This window comes from Colletes latitarsis, chromosome 6 (genome assembly GCF_051014445.1).
Source record: "Colletes latitarsis isolate SP2378_abdomen chromosome 6, iyColLati1, whole genome shotgun sequence".
NCBI lineage: Eukaryota > Metazoa > Arthropoda > Insecta > Hymenoptera > Colletidae > Colletes > Colletes latitarsis.
Window position 1 is genome coordinate 21,187,790 of NC_135139.1, and position 23,027 is coordinate 21,210,816.

The following is a 23,027-nucleotide window of genomic DNA, read 5'->3' on the forward strand; positions in this document are numbered from 1 at the left end:
GATCCACGACGCGCAAATATCTCTCGTACCAACAATACCGATCCGGCGAGGATCCGCTGCACCGAACATATTTCTTCGAGGTGTAAAATTGGATCGCATCTTAATTCTAGCTTGAAAAATTGAGAACTCGGTCCGAGAAGGACCGTCGCGACGACGGGCGTATATTAAATTTAGAACGCGACGAATTCATATCGCTAATCTGTGTCGCTCAATCTAATTGAGCTAACGATCCTTCCTTCGTCCGCGTCGGGCCGTATCTCTCTTTCTTAATCCGTCGTGTCGCGTATTTTTGGAGCGTACGGCGAACTTGTTATGTCCGCCACGTAGTATCGCGACCAGGAACGTTCGATTCCAAAACGATTTTCTGGAAAATCTTCTCCAGACGATCGTCTAGATCGTTCGAATCTATCACGTGATTTTTCACTAGATTTTTATTAGTCGAAAATCCTCGACTCGAACGACTCAACGCACCAACTGGTTACGTCAATTCACCATATCTAAAGATGTCCTCGATGTTTATTAAAATTATAATATTACAAATGGAAATATTCGATAGCGTACGAATATTTTATAGCGTTCCAAACGACAGTAGCGTGTTATTTAAAATTTTACGAACTTCTTACGAACGATTTTTAAATACGTTAAAGTAACTATATAACAACGTCGTAAATAATCGTAAGAATTTAACGACGATTACTGGAATACGATAAAATACAGCAAGATGAATATGTAAAGCAAACATTCGTCAATTAATCTTTTTCTTTTTTTTTTAAGTGTTTTTCTAAACGCGACTGTTACGTGACTTCCAATAATATGCTTCATTTTTGTCTTCTTAAATTTGCACGACATCGTTAAAAGTTCTTTATTATATTATCCAATTTACATCAAACAATTTATACTTGTGCTCCTCGGCTTCTTACAGTTTTATATTATCCGTTCGCGAACAGGTGGCAGAATATACCCGGACAGCATATTCACGCCATTTTAGTCGCACGCTCGGAAATTCTCGACAAACTCGTCGCCGCGAATCAACAGAAATTAATATCCTCGATACGTATATATTTGGTTGAAATAATATTTATACGTTGGATAACGTAATTTTTAGATACGAAGATTATTCCTTGCCATCTGCTCCGAAACGTGTCCAAAATGTCGGCCCGCAAACCGTTATCCAATAATTATATCGCTAGTCGAGGCGACGTACAAATATCCGTGAAAAGTAGTGGCAATAAAAAAAGTGGCAGTTTCGATAGTGTAAAGATACATTGGCCAATCCTGATTCTAATCGTTGCGATTCGAAACCGATTTTTGTGCAAGAACATTCGTGATCGCGAGAAAGGTCGCTCGAGGCAGCGACAGGATCGAGAAATCGACCGATCGATCGCAGACGTCTCACCCCTGTGATACCGTGATATCGCCGTCGGCGATTGGTTACGCGTTCGACTAGACTTTAAGATTGCGGGGTCGCGAGTCTCCTGCAAGGGAATTAAAGCAATTAAAGATAACGTCCGGTGGAAGGAGCGCGTGTACGTGCGAGCCTCGATGCCGATAATCGAGCCTGCCACTCGATTTTTGTCTTGTAACGCTTCTCTGTAACGACTGCTGGACTTGTTTCACGGAGCACCGTGTATATCGCGCGAACCTGACACTTCGAATCGGAATTTATGCCGAACGTAACCATTTTATAAATACCTATTAGAGATAAACGATATTTTCATTATCCAAAGTCTGATTTATAGAAAACGCTCGACTATATCGAGACAATTACGAACCCGTATTGCTATTATACGGAGCACATTTTTATTTTTATATCGTTTTCTTTCGATATAAAATGCGCATTTTAAAATCCCCGGTAGCCGCAAGAGAACAAATATCACGCGAAACGAAAATTGTTCGGTGACGAATAAAGTTTGGGAAACGATGCTTTCAGAGGTCTGCCGCAAGATAAAGGTAATTGTAACGGCGATACACGCCAGGTGAAAGATATACGAAATGCAATAAAATGTGATATGAATAAACATGCGTACACAGTCGTGTTTTCAATATATGGAAATGCAATGTTTTATCGGGAATTTTTCCGTTTTCGGAATGTTAAAACGACGTTATTGGAAAATTTACGAGTTCTTTCGGTTTCTGGGGGAGAACTTGCACTACCCGACCGTATAAACATTTGACACCGCGTGGTATCTTGGTGGAATGGGTCGCGATTGTTCGGAGGCGAAAATACGGACTCTTTTTTAAACGTTAAATAATTTTTGCGACTCGTAACCGTTCGCGGGACCATTTTACAGCGTCGAGACGGAACGGCGAACGCGTCGTCGCGGAATTCGTGTAATCGCGCGGCCCGCTGCGTAATTCCTCGCGATTCCTCCGACGTCGTGGCGAATTCGTCCGCGTTCCCGCGAATCGGAATGTTCGAACGGGCTACCTGAATGACGGGCCGCACCGCGTAAAAATTATGAATGGCCATATTATTGCAAGCTGGCAGCGCGATGACACCGCGGGCACGATACACGTTGGCATATAGATACGATCTCCGGAAGTAGTTCGCGGGGCAACATTCAGCGCTGTTTCTGCCCGCTGACTCGGCGCTACTCGATCCAATCGAGCTGACTCAGATCCTCCGCTCCTCGCTCTCTTGCACGATCGCGATCCAACCGGTGGCCTCTGTCTTCGATCCTCTTGGCCGTTGCATTCATTCACTCGAACGCCTGCGTTCTCTCTTTCCTCGTCCGGTGTCTCTTGTTCCTTCCGATCGCTGCCCTCTCCCCCCTCTACCTACCCTTTACAGCCCCCCTTTTCCCCCCTCCCGTCCTACGGACTTCTATTCATTCACCGGCGCGCTCGCGTTTTGCGGCCCATTTTCTTTTTGCTCCTCTTTCCCGACCTTTTTCTCGCCACCCCTTTCGCCGCTTCGTTTTTAGGGGGCACTTCTCGTTTTTAGAACGCCTCTTCTTCCTTTTTTTCGACTACCTCCCGCGGGCTCCTCTTTTCTACGTTTCTTCGAATTCATTCACCCGGTATTCCTCGCGACGCGCGATTACTTCGGCCGCCATATTGAAATGGTAGTGGGTCATCCTGCAAGTTCGCGGGAACATTTAAAATTCACCACGGAATTTTACGATAAAATTCTTCTTCGATACAGCGACAGTTTTAAATTATTTATAAATACAAAGTTGATTAGTCATTAGTACAGATCACTATGCAATGTCTTCAACAAAGAGAAATAAAATTTGTTTACAGTTTGCTTCTCAACGTCGTCGTTCTCTTCTCTTCGCTCCTCCGCGATCCCCGAAGGTATCTTAAGAGTAAAGTGAAATAAAAAGCCTCGGATAAAGTAACGTAACACAGCTTCCGTTGTAATCTATCTTTGGTCTCTATCTTATTATCTCCTGCTTCTCCACTATCGCCATTAACCATCCTTTTACCTTTTCGTCCGGTCTGCTATCTACCATCGTTTCCTCTCTCGCTTCTTTCGAATACTTTGGTAATCATCTATCAGATGCTTTAACGAACCAATTTGTAATCTACAAGAAGTTGCGCTTCCTATCCCTTTTCCCTAATCGAAATTTATTCCCCTCGTCGAGATTTCTGCATCCCGCTCTTGTTAATAGCCGTTAGCCAGATAGCTAATATAAACATTCTCTTCTATCCTGCTTAACTAAACTAGTCGCGTTATCGTATTAATGTACCGATATCTTTTATTATACTTTGCTTCCCTTAATCTGTTAGAGTTGCAGATTCTATTACATTGCTTAGATGCTTCTCCTCCGTTCCGATATTTCTTGTCTTCCACGACTTCTTCGTTTTCTTACTTCGAACATTCCTCCAACGATACAGTATCTCTTCCTCGAATCTTAATCTCCTGCTGCTTACTTCGATTTTATCTTCTCTACACTTTGATATCCTTTGCCATACTTTTTTCGCAAACTTACGCAGGCAATAAAAATGTTTTTCTACGACTCGTCGATTGTTAATGAATTTAAACCTGCGTATCTACAAGGTAGAAATGAAAATAAATACTCTTATTGAAATTTTTCTCGAACATTCACCGTGCAGAGGCGAGCGTTGCACTCGCAGACCGTTCAAGGAGCTTCGCGTCAGGCGACAGAAACATTGTTGCGAGTCGGGACTTCCGGCACTCCGATTACGTTTCGACACAAGTTACCAATTGTCGCTGTTGATGAATCGCTGCTTCTTTATCGGGCACGATTAGTTTGCACGGAGCCTGCAACCTCCTCTTCCGGTTCAGTTTCAATGTCGATACCGGTACGCTGAATCGCGAGATAAGACGTCAAGAAATTAACTTAAATTCCAAACACACGCAACATTGTATATATCGGCTCTCGTGATTAAACTATGTTTACCGAGCCAACATTTCGCTCAGACTTCGTTATAATTTGCGTACACGTGGTGTTCTTCAGGCAACTCAAGCGGAAACTTTACTAAAATTATATTTAACACGACTTTACGATCATTGTTTCCTTTTCGTACAGAAATATTGCCGATTGTAAATTATAATTCTTGACTTTGAATCTACATCCGTGGACGCGCGAACTATTGTATTTAAATCGTGTATTCCACTACATATTGGACATCGTAAGAACATTGGCTAAAGGTACGCGGGGTCAAGTTGTGCAATAATTAGCAAACTAACGACTCGCGAACTTAAAATGTCATCACCTATCGTATTAATTCGACAACGTTTGTATTCTGAGAACTACATAAGTTTGTACAAATTAAATATTCAGAATGGAATTCTACATTCGTGTCGTTCGTCAGACAGTGAGTCCCTGTTGAGGTGTTGAAACGTTTAAAAAAATTACAGTGCGACACTTGTGACTCTGTTTTCGATTCAACAAAGTACGGTACGCGATTATGAACAAAGTAATACCGTGGCCAGGGGTCTAATGCTCGAATCAGGATCGAAAAGACACCGGGGAACACGGAAAGCAGCCGGATCAGGAAAGTCACGAGACACCGAATTCGTAATGGTCCGTTTACAAGCAAGTGGTGAATTTATTGCGCCAGGCGTACACATCGCGGTGCCCGCGAACCAATGATTTATACCGTGAGAAAGATTAGGCATTCGCGGCCTGAACCCTTGCACCACTACCGTTACGCGAGAACGTGTGCCTCCGTCCGCTGGTAAAATAGTAACGACTCCCGGTAAACGACAATTTCAATAAATTATCTCGGCAGCCGCGCGAACGATCAGAGATCGCCGTCGTCTCGCCTTTCCCCGAATGCTTCGAACACCGATTACACCGAGATCCCTGCAATCCCCCCCTTGACTTTGCATTCTCTCGCCTTCCGTTGAATTTGCATCGACGTGTTCAGTCTGCCGCGACCCGTCCCGCAAGCGACGAGAATGCACGGAACGAGACTTCTTTCGGTAGGTAAAAACTGATCGAACACCGACGTGTCCCGCTGGAGCTCGCCGATTCCCATTGTTCGCCATTTTTAGACCGTCGCGAGCCCCGAAGAATTTTCGACTCCCGACACTGCGCGGTCCACCGTAGCGTTTCGATTGTTCGAACCACGAGGTGGTATTCCGGTCCGGGTTTTGTTATTTTTCGAAAGGAAAACCGTAAGACCGTCTCGTATTGGGATTCCGCGCATACATTCTCCGATATTTCGAGCATATACAGTATTTTTTTCGGGTAAGAATAACGAAAATTGTGAGAGCTACGGATCATCGAAGTTCGTAAAAGGGGAATGTTTTAGTATATTAAAAAAAATTGTCAAAATCGATAATTTTTTAAAATTCAGAAATCGCGCAACAGAGACACGTTTGCTGAAGATCCCCTCCAAATTTGAAGTAAATCGGCTTACCAGATACGGAGATATCGCGCGAGCCGAAATAAAAAAATAAGGTTTTCAGAAAAGCGCGTGTAAAATTGTTAAAATCTTCGTCATTTTTACGAGTAGAAGCAAATGCTTTTGCACACATTTTTTCGAAGCCTTTTGCTCGAATAATACAAAATAAAAAAAGAATCGGTTATCTCTTCGTATGAAATATGGCGGATCCAATGTTATTGCAAGAAGAGACCTCAATTCGGGACATCTTTTGATCCCGTCCACCTTGTGTTTCAACTTTTATTTTTTCGGGCACCTGTTCGTTGAAAACGCTTTTCCATTAAAGAAACGGAATATTAAGAAGGTGGTATAACTATATAATTAAGATGTCCCAGAAAAATATTCGTTTCAGAGCGTTCAGTTATTAACCGATAGTCTTCTGCCATTGTTCTGAAACCAATTGCGTTCCTTCGCAACGCCATGTTGTTTCTTCGAGCGATTGCGTCATACTTGGTAAATTATTTCCCGCTCGAAAAAGGTGTTAACGAGGCGGAGCAAAGTCCAAGCCATACATTGGTAAAATTATAGGATTATTTGGGGCATCTCTGTGCTACCGATCGGACGATTTCCTATTTATGTAATCTCAACAGGACACCTTGAAAGCGACGTGCTCTCAAGGGTTCGCACGTCTTCGTGTCGGGGATAGCCAACTTGTCAGGATTCTGTTTCTCACAAGTATAACCAATCGGTGTTCTCGGTATGATACGGTACCGCTAGCGAAGGAAACCAAACATTCGCGAGACTAAACACTCGCGGTACAAAAATAAAGGTGGGGAGCATTCTAAGAATATTCCCGTGTTGCAAAATGTTATTTACGTCTGGACGGGGCGACGTTACGAGTTTCCAACTTTGACGTTTTATTGTAGAATTAATATAAATAAACGGATACTTTTAACACTAACGAAAGTCTCGAAAGTGTTGAGTTACTTTTACATAATTGTCCCTTTGCTTAGCTCTGTATGGCTGCAAAGAATTAAGGACCGTTCGCGGGAAGAAGAGGGCACGAGGAGTTTTGTTTCTCGCCTCGCAACCGTACCGCAACATCTAACACGCTGCTTCGCGATTACAAAGTAACTCTTCGACGCGATAAGCGGTATCGCGTTAATACGTGGCGGGGGCCCACGCTCCTGTGTATGTTTAATAAATAGAATAGAGTCGTACGGGGGGTCCGTATACGCCGCGGAGAATACGATTATGCCGACGAGGACGAAAGTATCGCGCGACAATGCGTAGAGACACAGGCACCCGGTATCGTTCGGCTGACGGCGTTAGCAAATGACGCCGGATGCGCCATTGTATCGTCACCGGTTCTCTTCCGATAACGCCACTCACACAGTTAATCGCTTTACGGCGAAACTTCGGTGTCCGATGGCGACTCGGCGATCCTCGATCCGCCTTTGGCTCGCTTTTGTCAAGAAACGCGTGCAAACCTTTTTCCGCTGGACGATCTCTCCATAGTCGCGAATGCGATTGTCGCCCCTAGTCGATCCACGGGCTCGATAACGTCTCGATCCTTCCCCCTCGATGTCGCGAAACCGACCGAGGGAGCCGTAACGATTAGCAACGAGCGAATTAATTTAGCTGGATAGCGCTCGACCACCGGGAAATCCCCGTGAGAACCGATCTCGCGTGGTCGCTCGGACACGATACTCGTCTATGCAGTAGTCCCTCGCTCGTTGGCCGAGTTCTCTCCCCGCCGACACGACGCCCAGGCTATCACGCTATTTTCCTTCCTTCGGTGACAGTTTACCAAGAAATTTCTAGCCAGTGCTTTCAGCGAACGTGTATCTTTAAAAGTTAATTTACAGAAAGTAGAAAGTACTCGTAAATCGCTTCGAGTTTCTTTGTAATCCATCAATTAGTTCCGCGAGAAGAGATAATACAGACATTGGTACCCTGTGTATTTACTCAGCACGTTCCAGCTTCTTATGCAACGAATGATTTAGTCATTTTCGTAAGCAATTTTAGAATCGTTTCGAACAACGAATTCATTTACTTCTAAAAGAAGGTTTCTTCTTGCGGCTATCTTCGAGCTTCAATTAGCCTTATCTATAATACATAACATTCTTTAACGGGTCGAAGTGGTTCAAGGTATCGCACAAATCGGTCATCGAGTAGATTTAACGAAAATTTCTAGATAATTGAATCGATACTCGTGCAAAGAATTGTCGAACAAGAAGGAAGGTAGTAATTTTGAAACTCTCGTTAAGAAACACCTAGTATTAGTAAACTTTTCGTGTCGCGTACGCGAGTCGGAAGCATTGTTTATCGAATCGACGATTTCACAAGTACGAAGTGCAATTTGCAATTCAATGATTATGTCCGTGTTTTCGTTCCATAATTGTTGTCGAGTTTCGTGAAGCGGAAAATTCGGTCAACAATAATAATAACGTACGTATCGACGAGTTGCAAAGCTTCTTAATCGGTTGTCAAGTCCAATTTCTGTATTAACGAAATGGATTTTTATTATTTTGCGGTGACTGGAACTTAGACAAAGTCCCTGGGCAGGCAGGTGATATCCACGTTTGGAACACGACCGAGATTTTCGGTAAAATGGCGGCGGGCAGGTAGGGTCTATTTATCGGGGGATGTCTGGACGTAGCTCGTTTCACGGCGGAAACGAATCGACCGGCCTTAAAATAAATTCCGTCGTTAACGTCCGCTCCGTTTACGCTCGTTCCTGGCCGAACGGTCCCCGTTGCTCGTTCGGCTCGATCGAGCCGTCGGAATTATGGCAGCGCAACCACCGTAGCGGCCGCCACTATATCTTTCACGTTTCTCGGAACGATTCCGTCCTACGCGGCGAGAGGAGGGATGGTCGAGCTAAACAGGGACTAACGAGACCATGGTGGGAACATAAGTGAGTGCCGCGAGGCCTAAACACACACGCTAGGAAGGTCCATCAATCTGGGCTCGAAGTCAATATTGACTCGGCTGGGCCTCGTTGCAAAGAGGGCATCATCGACGCGCGTAAACCGAGAGAAAGAGCGAAACGACCGGTCCCTTTTCTTCTCGCCAGGACACGCGTGACAAATGCTCCGTGTGCAAACACCGGCGCATCTGTGTCCACAGGATAACCGATTCTCTCTCGGATCTATAAATCGTGGAAACGCGCATCGGAGGTCCTTCTGGTTCGCGTATTCGACTTTCTTTATCCTCCTTCTCGGACTCGACGACGCGACTCCCTATTCCGACCTTTTTCCGTCCCGCCACGACACCGCAATTTCCCAAGACGTTCTTCGATTTCTGTTTTTTTTTTTATGCAAAATCCTTTACTCTATCCTCGTATGAGTTTCGTCCCCTTCTTGTACTGTTTTAATTTTCTAACGATCGTTCGAGCAGCTCCGACATGCATAGTCCACGAACGAAGAGGGATGCTCTTCTCGTTGAAAGAAGCATAAATTTCGAATATCGAATAAGATAATTCCAGACTATTCGATCAAGGAAGAATTTTACTGTTCGAAGAAGTAAGTCTTAGGATGATAGGATTTGCCACTATCCGAATGGAAAAATTAATTTCCAAGTTAAGATATGGAGAGAAATAAATTTGGATAGGAGTTGTGAATATTCTTACTGGTTCAGATCCTGAGGCGCATATATAAATCTGTAATAATTCTATTTAAAAACAAGTCTTTTTCCAAATATATTTAAACGAATTGTCCTACTAATCCCCTAAAAATTACAACCACGTTTAAGTCGAAATTTTAATATAACAGATAATTCCAAGATCGAGTTGCGAGTCGAGATTTCGTCGGCGAATATACGCGATAAATTCGAAAGCCCGCGATCGCCGGGTGGGAAAAAGGCCATTGGTCGATCTGCCGTCGCGATCGCGTGTCTTTTCGCCGTGTCCAGGTCCCCGACGATGTCCTCCAGCGGAGGGGACCGTTCTTACCCGTCCAGAAGAAAGGAACAACGCGGATCGGCGAGGTTGTTACGTGTTCCCACGTCGACGCGACTGTTACATTGTGCATATAAATCGCGTCATAAAACGCGTGTATCCCGGGGGCTGATACGCGACCGTGCGCCCAGAGAGACCGGTGTACTGGTTTCTAGCCACTCGTCCCCGGCATCCGTTCCTGACCGTTTCCACCCGAGGACTTCCAGTTTTTTCCACCGACGGGATCGGACGTCCATCGATCATCCATCGTCGAGTCGCTGCCCCGCCGCGCGTACCACGCGTAGCGGTTTTTCGTGGAGTCCGCGGACACAAGTATGCGAGCCTACCAATGGCCTTGCCCGTGAGCGGAATCAAGGAGAATTTTCTGCAAATACAAGGTGTCACTCGTCGCTCGGTACGGTAAAACCCCTTTCGACGCTGTCTCACGTTCCACCATTAGATTCATCGATTCCAGACTTCGTGGTCGAGAGTCACGAAAATCAGAAATATCGTTCTCTATTATTTTTCAAATAAGTTGCACAAAATGAAGGTAATCGTTAGGAACATCGGGAACGCGATGAATTTTTAGTAATCCTCGCGTTAGCGCTAGATTCAAGCAAGCTTTAACCCCCTTAACGTACGATTCAATTTCAAATAATTTTTAAAACGTATACTATTTAATTTTGTATCAATTTCTCCCTACAAGGAATAGATTTGCTGTACGAATACCTCGTGAACGTAAAAATCGTTGATTTTAATGTACATATAAGACTTGTCGTCAAGAATTTCCAACGAGTCAGACTCGCGACTGTACTGCAAGGGGTTAAGAAAAACCCCTGCAGGCTCTGCCGTGCTTCCAGCGCGGTATTAGCGGCGTTAACGACGGAAAAAATCCGTAAACGAGTTAATAAACCGTGCACCGGGCAGTTCTCATAACCGTGAATCGTGTCGTAACGCGTCCGTCGGTACGCGACGACGGGTCCGCCTTCCGTTTTCGCGTGGCTGGCAATTAGCATGCACGGAGGGACAAACAAGCGAGCGTATCGAGCTAATGCTTTCGATATATATCGATCCCCCGGCGCACGAATAATTATTTCCCGCTACCAACGCGCGAGAGGGCCCCGACGACGCCTCCGAACGCTACTTTAAAGGCGAGGACGGGACCCAGGGCCCCGGGGCCCCTCGTGCCCCAAGGGTGATATAGTTGCCGACCGGGTCGGTTTGCACGGTTGCCTCAGCACTCTCGATGCGATCGCGTGGAGTAACTCAGGGACTGCCGGCTGCTTCTTCCCCGGGCCCTAGGACTGAATTATGGCCCGTGGCCGCGGACACTCGCCAACACGCTTCGTCGTTTAACCCCTTGCCCGATCCTGAGCCCCGAAGCGCATTCCTCGCCTCCCGTCCTCTGGTTTTCTCGCGAACCCGTGGAATCTTACGATTCCCGGTGAGAACGCCCGCCGGCCACAGTACATCTGCCCCGCGCGTTTGTTGCTCCTCGACCGTTTCCTCTTCTTCGTCCTCGCCTTCGCCGGCCAGAGGCATTGAATCTTGCCGCGGGAATCGCGTCATGTTCGGTACAGTGCTCGTACGTACGAGTTTTTAGGGGATTCGCGCCTTGTTCCCCCGCGGGGAAACACGATACTGGCTTTTTCTATTCGGGGAGTATAACGCAATGAGCATTGCATTCAACTTTGTACGCATCGATGGGCAGGCCACCCCAACGATAACTTTTTCCGCGGAATATCAACCTGCTACTGGGGTAGTTACAGGGCGAAACGTAATTTACAGCGTAACGATGGAGCCAAAAGAATGAATTCTCAAAACGCAATACTCCCAGAGTCGCATCGAGTCGCAGAGGGTTAACCAGTATCGACCAATAGTGATCATTAGTCGAGGGCCTACAGTGTCGACCCTTTCAGCATTGAATGTCACTGCCCCGTCACTGTATGTAAGTACGAACCATGTGAGTGTGGATCAACCCTCAATCATTTCAAGAATTCAGACCTAACCCCGACCTCGGAGAAGTAGAAGCACTTTCTTCGCGAGAATATAAATCAAATTTTACATTATAATCTTTTATTATACTTCTACAATCGTCACCATTTATATCGGCGAAGTTAAAAGGGGTATCCAGCACGTAAATTATTGTTTTTGCAAAGGGTACACGGCATCGGGAAAGAATTTCTTGCACTGGAAACTTAATTACGCGCATATCCCGCTTCGCGACAATTTGTTTTGCGTCGATTCTTACGACACTGTTCAATTATGGTTCGTGCGTCGTTCTTGCAACACGGATCCATAGTTACGACACGTTAACGAGAAATCAATCGATGCACGTGTTGTAAATAATTGCAAATGAATAGGGAAATACGATAGCAAAGCTGGTACACGATTTATTTACTTTTCCATCGACTCTTCTTTACTTTGTGGATTTTGTATTCAAAAGCAGGATTACGGAATCCGAGAGATTCAATTTGTAGTCGTTGGACGAAAAATAATTTTTAGATATAGAAATTATCGACGATATTCGCACAGGCACGATTTCACCGATGATCGCTGTAAATGGTCATTCGTGTACGAGGATAATTTCAGGGGCGGTCACTATGGTGACCCATCGTCGCAAAAGGGTTAAGTATGCAGGAGTTCCAAGGTTATCGCCCATTCGGGGCACCGACCGTATCCGGAACAGTTTAACTTTGGTGATCGTATGGAAACGAATTCTAATTTAAATAACGTTTGTTTCACAATGAAGAATACATCACGGTACACGAATATAATATTTACATCGATTATCGTGGTGTTAATGCATGAGCACACGCCGTCCATAAATATTGAAATACTCGCAAAAGAGGAATATATAAGAAACGTTATTATACCTCAAAACTTGGATCGATATTACATTTTGATCCATGTTAAATTGTTTCAAGATCGATCGTACATCAAGTACAATGGTTTAAAGAAAACCTTTGGGAAAATTACAATGATGTTCGTTGTTCCACGTACTGAATACAATGCGATGCAAAAAGAAAACACAAGCAACGTATTTGTATAATTTTCTCGGATTATCAGAGAGGTATGTTTAATTTATCCTTATTTGTCTACATTAAAAGCATTTTTTCGTTCCCCTCGGGTAACGTCGCCTACTTTCTAAAACACCAGGTTACACGATTACATTAATCATTTACATAGCATACCATTAAACCTAAACAACTTCCGATGCTGTAGAAGAAAATCGGTGCAAAACGTATCCACTTTGCGTTACAAAGATCAACGCAATTCTTTCTCAGGATATTTGGTAGTGATCCTAAACGAAGAATCAGTGTCCAAAATCTTCGTTCTCCCAGCACCCGTCTCAAGCTCGCGGCGATCTATCGATCTACGCGTTCGGTAATCGAAGCTGTCGACAAATTCAGTTCGATCGATCGCGGCGGGTCGCGGTCGCGATTAAAATATCAGCCCGTGTAAGCCGCGCTGGCTTACACATCCTCGCGCGCGCATTACCGAACCCGAGGATCGAAGGGCGGTGCTCGCGCGCGCGCACTATCGAGTTTTATCGTCGATCGAGACACAGAGCACCCTGCCCCGCCGGGATCGAGCCAACGGTCGCGCGAGCCGCGGTTATAACAGCACGTGGTCGGCCAGGTTTGCGCATACCGTGATCCAGCGGCAGGCAGTTGGAGCTGGATGCGTCGCGAGCGGGTCCAGGACACGCATTAACGCCGGCTCTCGATGCCATAATGCGCGGTGGGTCACGTTTTTCGCAGCGACACAATGCGCGCGGCTGGCTTTCGACAATATGTTCCGGGGGCCATCGAAACGAGCCGACCGACGGATGGATGGATGGATGGATGCGGACGGGACGGATTGATGGCTTGGGAGCCTGCGGGGAAGTTCGTTGGGGGTTTGTTTAGGCCCGGGGCGCGAAAGCCACTCAACCCGCTAATCTATTTAGCCGTGCTGTTTGATATGGAATTAATGAGGACCCCACCGTACCCCCCCTTCCTCTGCATTATGTACGGGCCTGATTTTCGGTTTACCTTCCCCGTGAACAGGGGTGGGGGATGTTTGGTGGCTCGACTCCGGCAGTTGCTCTGCCTTTTGGGAAAGTACACCGGGGTGTCGGCTTTGGGTGTGGTTCTTTCGCGCAGCTGCCGGACGAAATCGCGTTGCCAGCGATTATCGAGATCGAACGGTGCCACAGAGGCGTTTCATTGTTTCGCGGATCGGAAACAATCCAGTCGGCAGGTGTCCGTCAAAGCTGATGTCTGTTCCAAGGATCGAGGGGAACTCGTGCCTCGGAACGCTTAGGTTGATCTCTGCATTCGAGCTTGAAATTTCTCGACGAAACAAACCACCTACGGTAAACGTTTAATAAGCGTGTTTAATTATAAAAAAGGATGTACTAATATATTTTTGACATCAAGGCTATAGGCGATGTTATCTTGTATTTTTGCTTTGGATGGTCGTTATGATTTTGTTGTATAGGTTACAGGTTGGTGGTTTGAGTATACAGATATGAATTTACAGCGCCCTGTTCCTTGTAGCCTTTCCTCTTCATATTATTGGTGGGTCTAATATATTTCTTCGGTTTGTACGTTATACTTTTCCCAAATTGATCAACCAACCGATACAAATAATATTCGAATAAAATTTCACAAGCGTCGTATCAGCTGAATCGAGGCGGTTGATGCAGCAAAATAGGAACCTAGCATTCCGTCCGACACGGGAGACCGAGTAACGATTAAAGCGTTGGGTCGAAAGGGATGCGAGCTCTCCGACGCCGGTCGTCGTCAGCGAATTCTCGACGCGTCGTCGGTAGCCTTCTCGTGAGCAAACTTTGGCTATGTTAATGCCGCTCGTGTGTACCCAGCTCCGGCCGAGTGAGACGTTAACGCGTGTTGTCCGACCGGCAGAATGTACGCAAACGCAAAAACACACCATCGACGACGAGTTTTCCGATTTTGTAATCGGCTAACGGCGCGACCCGGCGTCGTTGAACGCGAACACGATGTCGAACATAAATCTGGGGGGGACCGAACGGGTCGAGAGGTTGAGGTAAATATTAAGCCCGCGATGTGGAAAAAAAAAAACATCACCGAGAATGTAGTTAACGTGTAACGCGAGAAGGCAAAGAGGGAGAGAGTGGGTGACCTGGAACATAAGCGTAGCCAGGGTTGTTTGCTCAGGTTCCGTGGTCGCCGTGAGTTTGAAGCAAACAGTGTTAATGTACGCCTCTATTTAAAATAATTCTGTTGAACGTCTCGGCGTGTCTCGTTCCCCCCCTTGGCGGCGCGCGCGAATTAGCCTACTCTTTCGACGCCCGTTTTATACTGACGTTACGTAATGGGAGTACCTCGAGCCGGAAAAGTGCTTCGTGTTTAGACGATAAACCGACGAACAAAACCGTACAAGTGTTATGCCATTGTAGTATCACCGATGACGCGACGTCGTATCATTTAGTTCACACAGTATTACGTGATTTTTAAGCCCGAGGCCCTTTGGACAAATTTATTCTTCCGGCCTTTGGTGTAATCTTCGAAAGCGGTTTTATAGAGTTCTTTTAATACGTCGTGTCGGATAGCGATCGAGGATCAACTCGAGGGTGCAGATTGGCAGGCAAATTGTCTGCGTAAACGATACTTTGTTTTTTGACAATTGGAAACTACCATACCCACGATTTATCGTGAAACTTATTTATTTTTACAGCCCCGTTGAAATTTAAGAATCCTATCCAGATTTATTTTCTTTAACATCTAATTTTGAGAATTAATCCTTTGGCTCCTCAGTGAAAATTGTGTTGATAAAGTTTCCTATATTTCAGCAAAGTTGCCGGTAGTTTGTCGACGTTTTGTAGCTGACGGTTTCGTTCGATTGCGTGTTTCAGTGCCCTGTGACAGTGAGCTCGTCGTTGGCGTCGTCCTCGGCCTCGCCGGTATCCGGTGCGATACTGAGTGCAAGCGGTTCGTCGCTGGTCAGCGTAGCAGGCACAACCACGAATCATCCCCTGGGCGTAGCTGCCGGTTTGTCGAACGCGAGGATGGCGGTGACCAGCGCGGTGGTTCGGCCGCCAGGCAGCCCGACCACCTCGGTCAGCCCGTCCCAAGGACACCCGCCGCCGACGACCGGCGGCCCAACGCCGACCGGAAGGTGTTGCGACACCGGAAGACCGATCTTCACGGACCCGTTGACGGGCCAGACCGTCTGCTCGTGCCAATACGAGCTGCTCGGCGGTTATCAACGGCTCGGAGCCCTACCGACGGCCGCGCTATCCATGTACAGCGCGCCGTATGCGGCTGCGGCCGCGGCCGCCGCCTCCGAGGGCATGGCCGCGTACTTCCCGAGCCTGGGGGCCGAACAAGCTCCATTTTACACGCCTACGGTAAGTCACGTCGGAATCGAATCGATTAAAACCTAGATAAATACTCCGAAAACACGTATGGATTCGTCGGTTACATCGGAACTGCCCCCAACAGGAGCTACCCACAAATGTCTATGAAATTTGTCGAAAAATATCTCAAATGAATAAAATAGGAAATTTGCATGGGTGATGGAATCGTCACAATATAAAATAAACAGCGCGAAACAGTCTCGAAAGAGTTAATCAGGTTTCAAATTGCGATTAAAAAGGATGCAACGAAGATTCTTGAGACCTGGAACCCGCAAGACGACCGCCCTTCGTCTTCTACAAACCGCAACTTGCGCTTAATTTAAAAATACTCGAGGTAGATTAACAGCCGATCTTGCAGTCTTATTTAGAATAATAAATTACACGCACAAGTGGGCACCCCTTTCGGAATTAATTATATTTTATATTCCATCCAGACCGTTCAGGTTACCAGTGTACTACAATACCAGGCCTTTATCCCATTACGGCTGTTGCGGTACAATTAATTGTTTAAATTCCTTTCTAAATCATTATCATATCAAAGCTTCGAACTAAATTGAGTTCACAAAATTTTCCGACCACTGCATCTAATATTATATTCGATGAAGAAATGGAAATCTTGCTACGCCCATTGTTAGAAAAATTCCAAGATCGCTGGTATTACCAAGGAAAATCGAGACTAATAGATCTCGCGATACGATAAGTAGCAATTTAAAATGGAGGGGCCCGGGTACGCGTGAAATTTTCCGATTTTCCATCGGACTCGAAGCAACGGGACGATAACATTGATGGTGTATTTACTTCCGAACGACCGCGATACAGATAATTTGAACGAGCACAGAATTGATTTCCAAAATTAATGGCGACCGATGAATAACCCGACGCGGAGAACCGCCGCAGCACGTGCATTATTTCCCAACTAAGCTCTCTATCTACCGGATCTTCACAGCATATTCCTCCCGATTCGCCGTGCTATGTTTAATTATGCTATCACGGCTCGTCCGAGCGTTATACCGCGTAATAAACGTCAGCGTAATACATTGCGCGCGCGCAAGCGCGCTCTTCTTCGGTGTTTCGCTCGTTCCTCGACAGCCTTAAAAGTTATTTTTATTGCATCCACCTTCTCGCGACGAATTTCGACCAATTTTTCGCGTTTCGCTCCGAAATTAAAAAATATTCTGTAGCAACGTTCGGGCACTGTCGTATTTATTTCAGCAAGCAAACTGTTCTTGTACTTTTAAACGATGAACGATCGAAGTATTCAAATTTTTCCGCCGCAAAGAGTTAAAATGGCCCGCGGGATCTTCGGTTATCTGGAGTCGCGCGTTTCATCGTCGCGATAAGAAGACGATCGTCGATCGGCCAAACGTCTCTCGTCGTTGTTCTAAGCGGATATCGAAGTCGCGAAATTCGTGTCGCTCGGTTCTTTCCGCGTGGTTGCGATGCATTATACAATAATCGAGATGTTATCGCGAGCGAAGGTCCCGGACAGTGATGTTAATATACCCCGAGAGAGGAGGAAGAAGCCAACGGGTACGGGGATCTCGTGTATTCGTCCGTAGTCGGTGAGGTTATCGGACCACACACAAAGCGCATACACGAAGAAAATAGCCGCGAAGCGTAAATTTATGAATCCGTCCCGCGGTAACAGTGGGACACTGTCGTGTTCGAGCCGTCGCCGAGGCTGGCCTGTTATCGTCGCTCTTTATGATCGAGCTTAAGGGGCCTAGTGTATGGCGTTGCCTCCTCGTAACGAGGCAGCAGATTGCGCAGGTTGTCTCCGACGTCGAGTACCTTCGTAGGTATTCGCGTAGAAAGTCATTAAGTATCGTTTTTAGTGGCTACGTTTATGCCCGACCCCCCACGATTCGCGTCGCCTACCCGAAAAATCGGTTCTCCGTTGTTTACGCTTCCGTTCGACCGGCTACGAACCTCCATTTTGGTACTTACGTTTTCCCGAATTTATTTTTTACTATACACAATTCCTTTTCCCGATTTTAGCAGTGTATTACAAGTTACTCTTTATTCTTCCTATATCGAAGTAATTTTTAATTTCTCCTTTTCGAAGCATCGAGAAGGTCAAAGGAAGTACCGGATTCGGAAAGTTTAAATCAGCTCGCTCAGAGGTTACGACGACGGAGCACGAGCCGCGATTTTACAACTAAATCGCGACATTAGAGTCGAGAATTTGTTTCACCGCGAGCCCTCGGACGGAGCTTGCAATTAAATCCCGCGATTTTCTCTCTCTCTCTTTTTTCCTCTGCAAATATTCGAATCGCTTCGGCAGAAAACCTGGACCGCGCGCGATCAATTACACCTCGAACACGGTTGCAACGTTAAACGCCAAATAATTTTCCCGAATGTCCCGGAACGCTTTACATTTTCCCGGAGAATTTTATTCCGCGCATTACTCTCCTCCGCTATCGAGGTAAATCCGTGCATTTCCCCTCGAACGGGCGCCGCGCAACGTCCACTATTTTCGGCTGCTAATTACAATCGGGCAACGATGACTGCGCGATTCGAACACGGTGTATAATTAATGCCATTAATGCAAGACTAATGCATATAGAAGAGGCGAGAGAGAACGATACGAGGGAGAATGGGGGACGGGTCGGGTTCTATGGTTCTATTATTCCAACGGTTGATGGAAGTTTAAACGGTGCTATACGGAGTCGTACTGTCGGGGTTACGGGTTAGAGAAACAAACAAGACCCGTCGCACATCGATTCCAATTATTATTATCGCCGTTTTGCCAGCCATTTTTCTCATTATCGTCGATGAATTATAAAGATTCGGCCGGACAAAGCGATATGCCAATTAATCGCGTCCTTCGAAAAATGGAGTTTTCCGTCCCTCGACGACTGCGGGGCCAGAGATTGGCCTTCATGTTTGCTTTTAGACGGTGCGAACGTTAATTAAAAATTTCATTCGCCGATAACTAATTTTCAGGGCACGGCCGAGTCGAACGAATTTACGATTTTTCTATTTTTTAGCGATCGTTGGATTAATAACACCACGTACCCAATATGTATATTATTCGTATCGTATATAATTTCTCTTTTTATTACGGTCGCTCCAGAAAACAGTTTTTATTCGTGTCGCGATTAAACGACTCCCAATATATCGTACATCGAGGAATTCCTGTCCTTCTCGTATACGACCGCGCTAATTACTCGCACAAGACGCTGTTACGCTATTAACAAGTATAATTAACAAGCATAATCTCGATTGCAGGCTGCTGGCCTCGATCTGAAGGAAAATCTTGGGGCTGGAGCTGCAGCAGCGTGGCCTTATCCATCCGTGTATCATCCTTACGACGCCGCTTTCGCCAGCTATCCCTTCAATGGGTGAGTTTTGAAAACATTTTTCGAATTCTCTACGTCAAACAAACAACGAACGACAGTCGAAGAAGATGGAAAATTTAGCAAACGAATCATCGACATATCTTAACACCATGATTTTCTGTAAAAATCTTAATGAAATTTCGCTGTCCTCGCCAGTTAACGCTCATTATTCAAATGACAATGCCTCCCCAAAAGGAAACTCGAGGCATCAAATGTGTCTTTGGTTGTGTTATTACTTTCGCGAGTCATTATTCGTACGAAACGTAAGATTTTGATTATTTATGACAAGAATACCTTTCCAAAAGTGAAGCTCGAGGGATCGAACAGCTCCCGATGGAGCGTCGTTGGAGCAGAATTAGTCATCGCGATGTGACATCGCGCGGAAAGTTTTTCTCGTTGATTTTGCAATTATCTCTCGCCTCTACCACACACGCCGAATCTACGCTCCTGTTTTCACGGACCAAAGACCCGTGCAGCAACAACGGAACGGGTCCCCTTCTACTCGCGTACGTGGCTCTGTGTTTCTCGATCGGGTCGTGGTCGATGTGCCCGCGCTACACGGCCAGATAACGAGCGAGAGCAACACATAAACATTCCAATAAATTAGCGCTCCGTTGACCCGGGACTGTCGCCTTGGGCGTTTTTATTCTCGCGCTACGCGCTGGAATCGGTCAACGCGTGTCACGATGCGATCGGTGAAAGGTCTCGCCCGTTTTTGATAAATCGAGAATCGTATATCGGTCGCGGTCGAGATTGTGGATTCGGAGCGCGGGATGGAAGGTGGGAAAACGCTCTTCCACACGGACCTCGCGATAATTAGTCACCCTATCAGCGTTTCCGTCTTTTCGGCCCGACGTTCGACATTTTCAATTTTTTCACCCCCCCTCCCGGCATCTCTGGTTTTTTTTTCTCATTCCTCTCGGTCGTCGAGCTCTCGTTATCAGCCTCGCTCGCACGTCTAGGAGAGCCGAACTGTCGCTCGAAACGATTTGTAACCGCGCTTTTACGACTTGTTAACGAGATCGTGGATTGTAAACAATTACAGAGCCGGGGAAACGGTTCGAACGATGAAGATTTTTTCCGTACCCGGGGGATGGACGAAATTGTAATTGATTAAAGATTAAAATTGAACAATAAAACCCATCCGTTCGACAGAAATTTTACTTATCTCCTGTCGCATACGTTGCATTATAAAGAGAAACGATAACTCACCTTTCGCGAGCTGTTTAAAATGTAATTGTGAGACACCGGAAATTCCAATGGACAGCAAAATATCGATGCAGCTGTAAATATGCCAACAGGTATATATTTACGACGAGTTAACGATGTAATAACAACTTGGACGTGACTGCAGAGATAGAACTCGAGGTCTCTTTATTTACACATTCGATATTTTTAAAACTATAAACTTGAATTCTTAAATTCCCTTTCTAACCTAAATTTCAAGCACTCTGGGCGCTTGTACCCCCCCCCCCCCCCCCAAAAATAATCCAGCATTTGTTAAACTTTGGTGATTGATGTATTAATAGAAACGAATGTTATAACTGCAATTTTGAATGTATTCAAGTTTTTAAATAAAATTTTTTAGTCTTTAAAAAAATTAATAGTTCTCGCTCTGAACTAAATTTTTTTTTTCTGGGAAATTGTATTTAAAACGTTTGAGCTTTTTAGGTAGAAAGTCAATTTGCTACCGTGGGTCGCGGGTCGTATAATTACTTTTCAACGATGAAAAATATTTTAAAGACTACTCTTTAGTCGTACGAACACCAGTCATTACACCTTTGTGTTATGAGCAAATATATGCAGAATTGATAAGAAAACGGCAATTTACATGAATATAAGCTAAATGGTACATTTATGTTAAAAGAAACGTGGTTATATTAGGAACAAAATTGTTTCCCCGTATGACAGTATTTCACTTTCTTCAAAGATATTCAGCAGCGTTTAGCTAACACACGTAAGGTCAAAATTTACAACGATACCTAAACGTTGGTTAAAAAAATTTAAGAAATACGTGAAATAGTCGATCGCGATCCTACAAATTCGTTGTTCCTCGTCGTATCCTTGTAACGAACTCCATTATTGCGTATTTAAAACTCACTTTTCGTCACAGACAATCTACAACCGATTGCACGAATCCAAATATGAGCTACTCGCGGCTGCAAACGAGCTTTGTAATCTTCACTCTCGAATTTCGTAAACATACTACACGATCTCTTCCCGAGTAAATCGCTCTCGGTGTACAAAGTGTACTCTCGATTATTTTCGTTCCTTCCAACAAACACGATTAAACCGATTTAAAGAAATATCCAATTTGTTCGTAAATATTCGTATAATACGATCCGTATTTTCTAATATTTGTTATCTGGTCCGACGAAACACGACTGGATCACGTATGCGACCCGGTGGTCGTCGACGTCGACGTCGTCGGTCACCTCGTGGAATCTACGGTGCCGCGTGACGCACTTCCGGCGGAGACTGCTTCGTATGCAAGGAAGCGATCGGGTACTACAGCTTGCTTAGCATCCATTCGGTCTAGTCGCTTCGCGTACCGGGTCTTCCTTTACGGAGACCTACCGCCGGTCCAAACCGGAACCTCCACTCCGACGGCCCGGCAACAATTACCGGAAGATCGAGGATGCACCTGCGGACCTCGAAATCCGCCCGTTGTATCGATCCATCCGCGCGAAACATCAGTTTCCAAACGACTTCTTGAAAATCATAATCAATATCGAATCGTCTCGAAAATTACCGTCATTTTTATATTCGAAAATGTAAAATTGAAAACTGTAGCGATCGTACCAGATTCCAAGGCAAGGACGATTCGATTATGTTAATACGAACCTCGACGATTAGAGGAGTCCATATATCAAGTTTCCCCACGCAATTAATTCAATCGATTTTTTTTTCAAACGATCGTTGCATGGACTGTGGTAATTAATTATCTCCTCACCCTAACTTTACGGAAAATTGCAAACGAAGTCCGGCACGCAACCAGGTCTCCAAACTAATTCAAACGTTTAACCGTATGACGATTTCTAGCTTCTCGATTCCATACACGCGTATATCTAAATTAACCGCCATTCGTTTTCATTTGCGTTTTCTTTTTCTGCACGCGTTACAGGAGTTCCGAACGGCCTCGTGCGTGTAAATCGTCCGCGGAGAACTCGAATAATTTCCAACGGCGCGAAACGTCTTATCGCGACAGCAACAAACCTAGTAATTAACATCTTTGGCGCAAAGTGGTTTCCAAGCGTTCGAGCAAAACTATTCGTTTTCACGTTTTCGTAGAAAATATCGCGGCGATGGGAGATTATCGAACACGATTTATGATTAACGAGAGGGACTGTGCTCTGAAATAATTCGATTCGAATAATTCGCGCACGATATCGCGATGCTAACGAAACCGCATTGTATTTACACATTGTGTTTACACGATAAGCAACGTCTCTTTCTTCCCTTTCGTGAATCGTTTGCACGCGCGACTATTATTTGTCGCGGCTGCTCGATACGTTATCAAAGCTTTCTCTCGGCGAATAATATAAATCCGCTGCTCGAG

At 45.4% G+C, this 23,027-nt stretch overlaps 1 protein-coding gene across 1 annotated transcript in view; it reads left to right on the forward strand.

Annotated features, from left to right (window-relative positions):
* Positions 1 to 23,027, forward strand: part of Mirr (iroquois-class homeodomain protein mirror) — a 42,853-nt gene that overhangs the window by 8,490 nt on the left and 11,336 nt on the right. The window contains exons 2-3 of the mRNA XM_076766577.1: positions 15,624 to 16,118; positions 19,359 to 19,471. Coding sequence (XP_076622692.1) covers positions 15,624 to 16,118; positions 19,359 to 19,471 — 608 coding nt within the window. The remainder of the gene's footprint in view (positions 1 to 15,623; positions 16,119 to 19,358; positions 19,472 to 23,027) is intronic.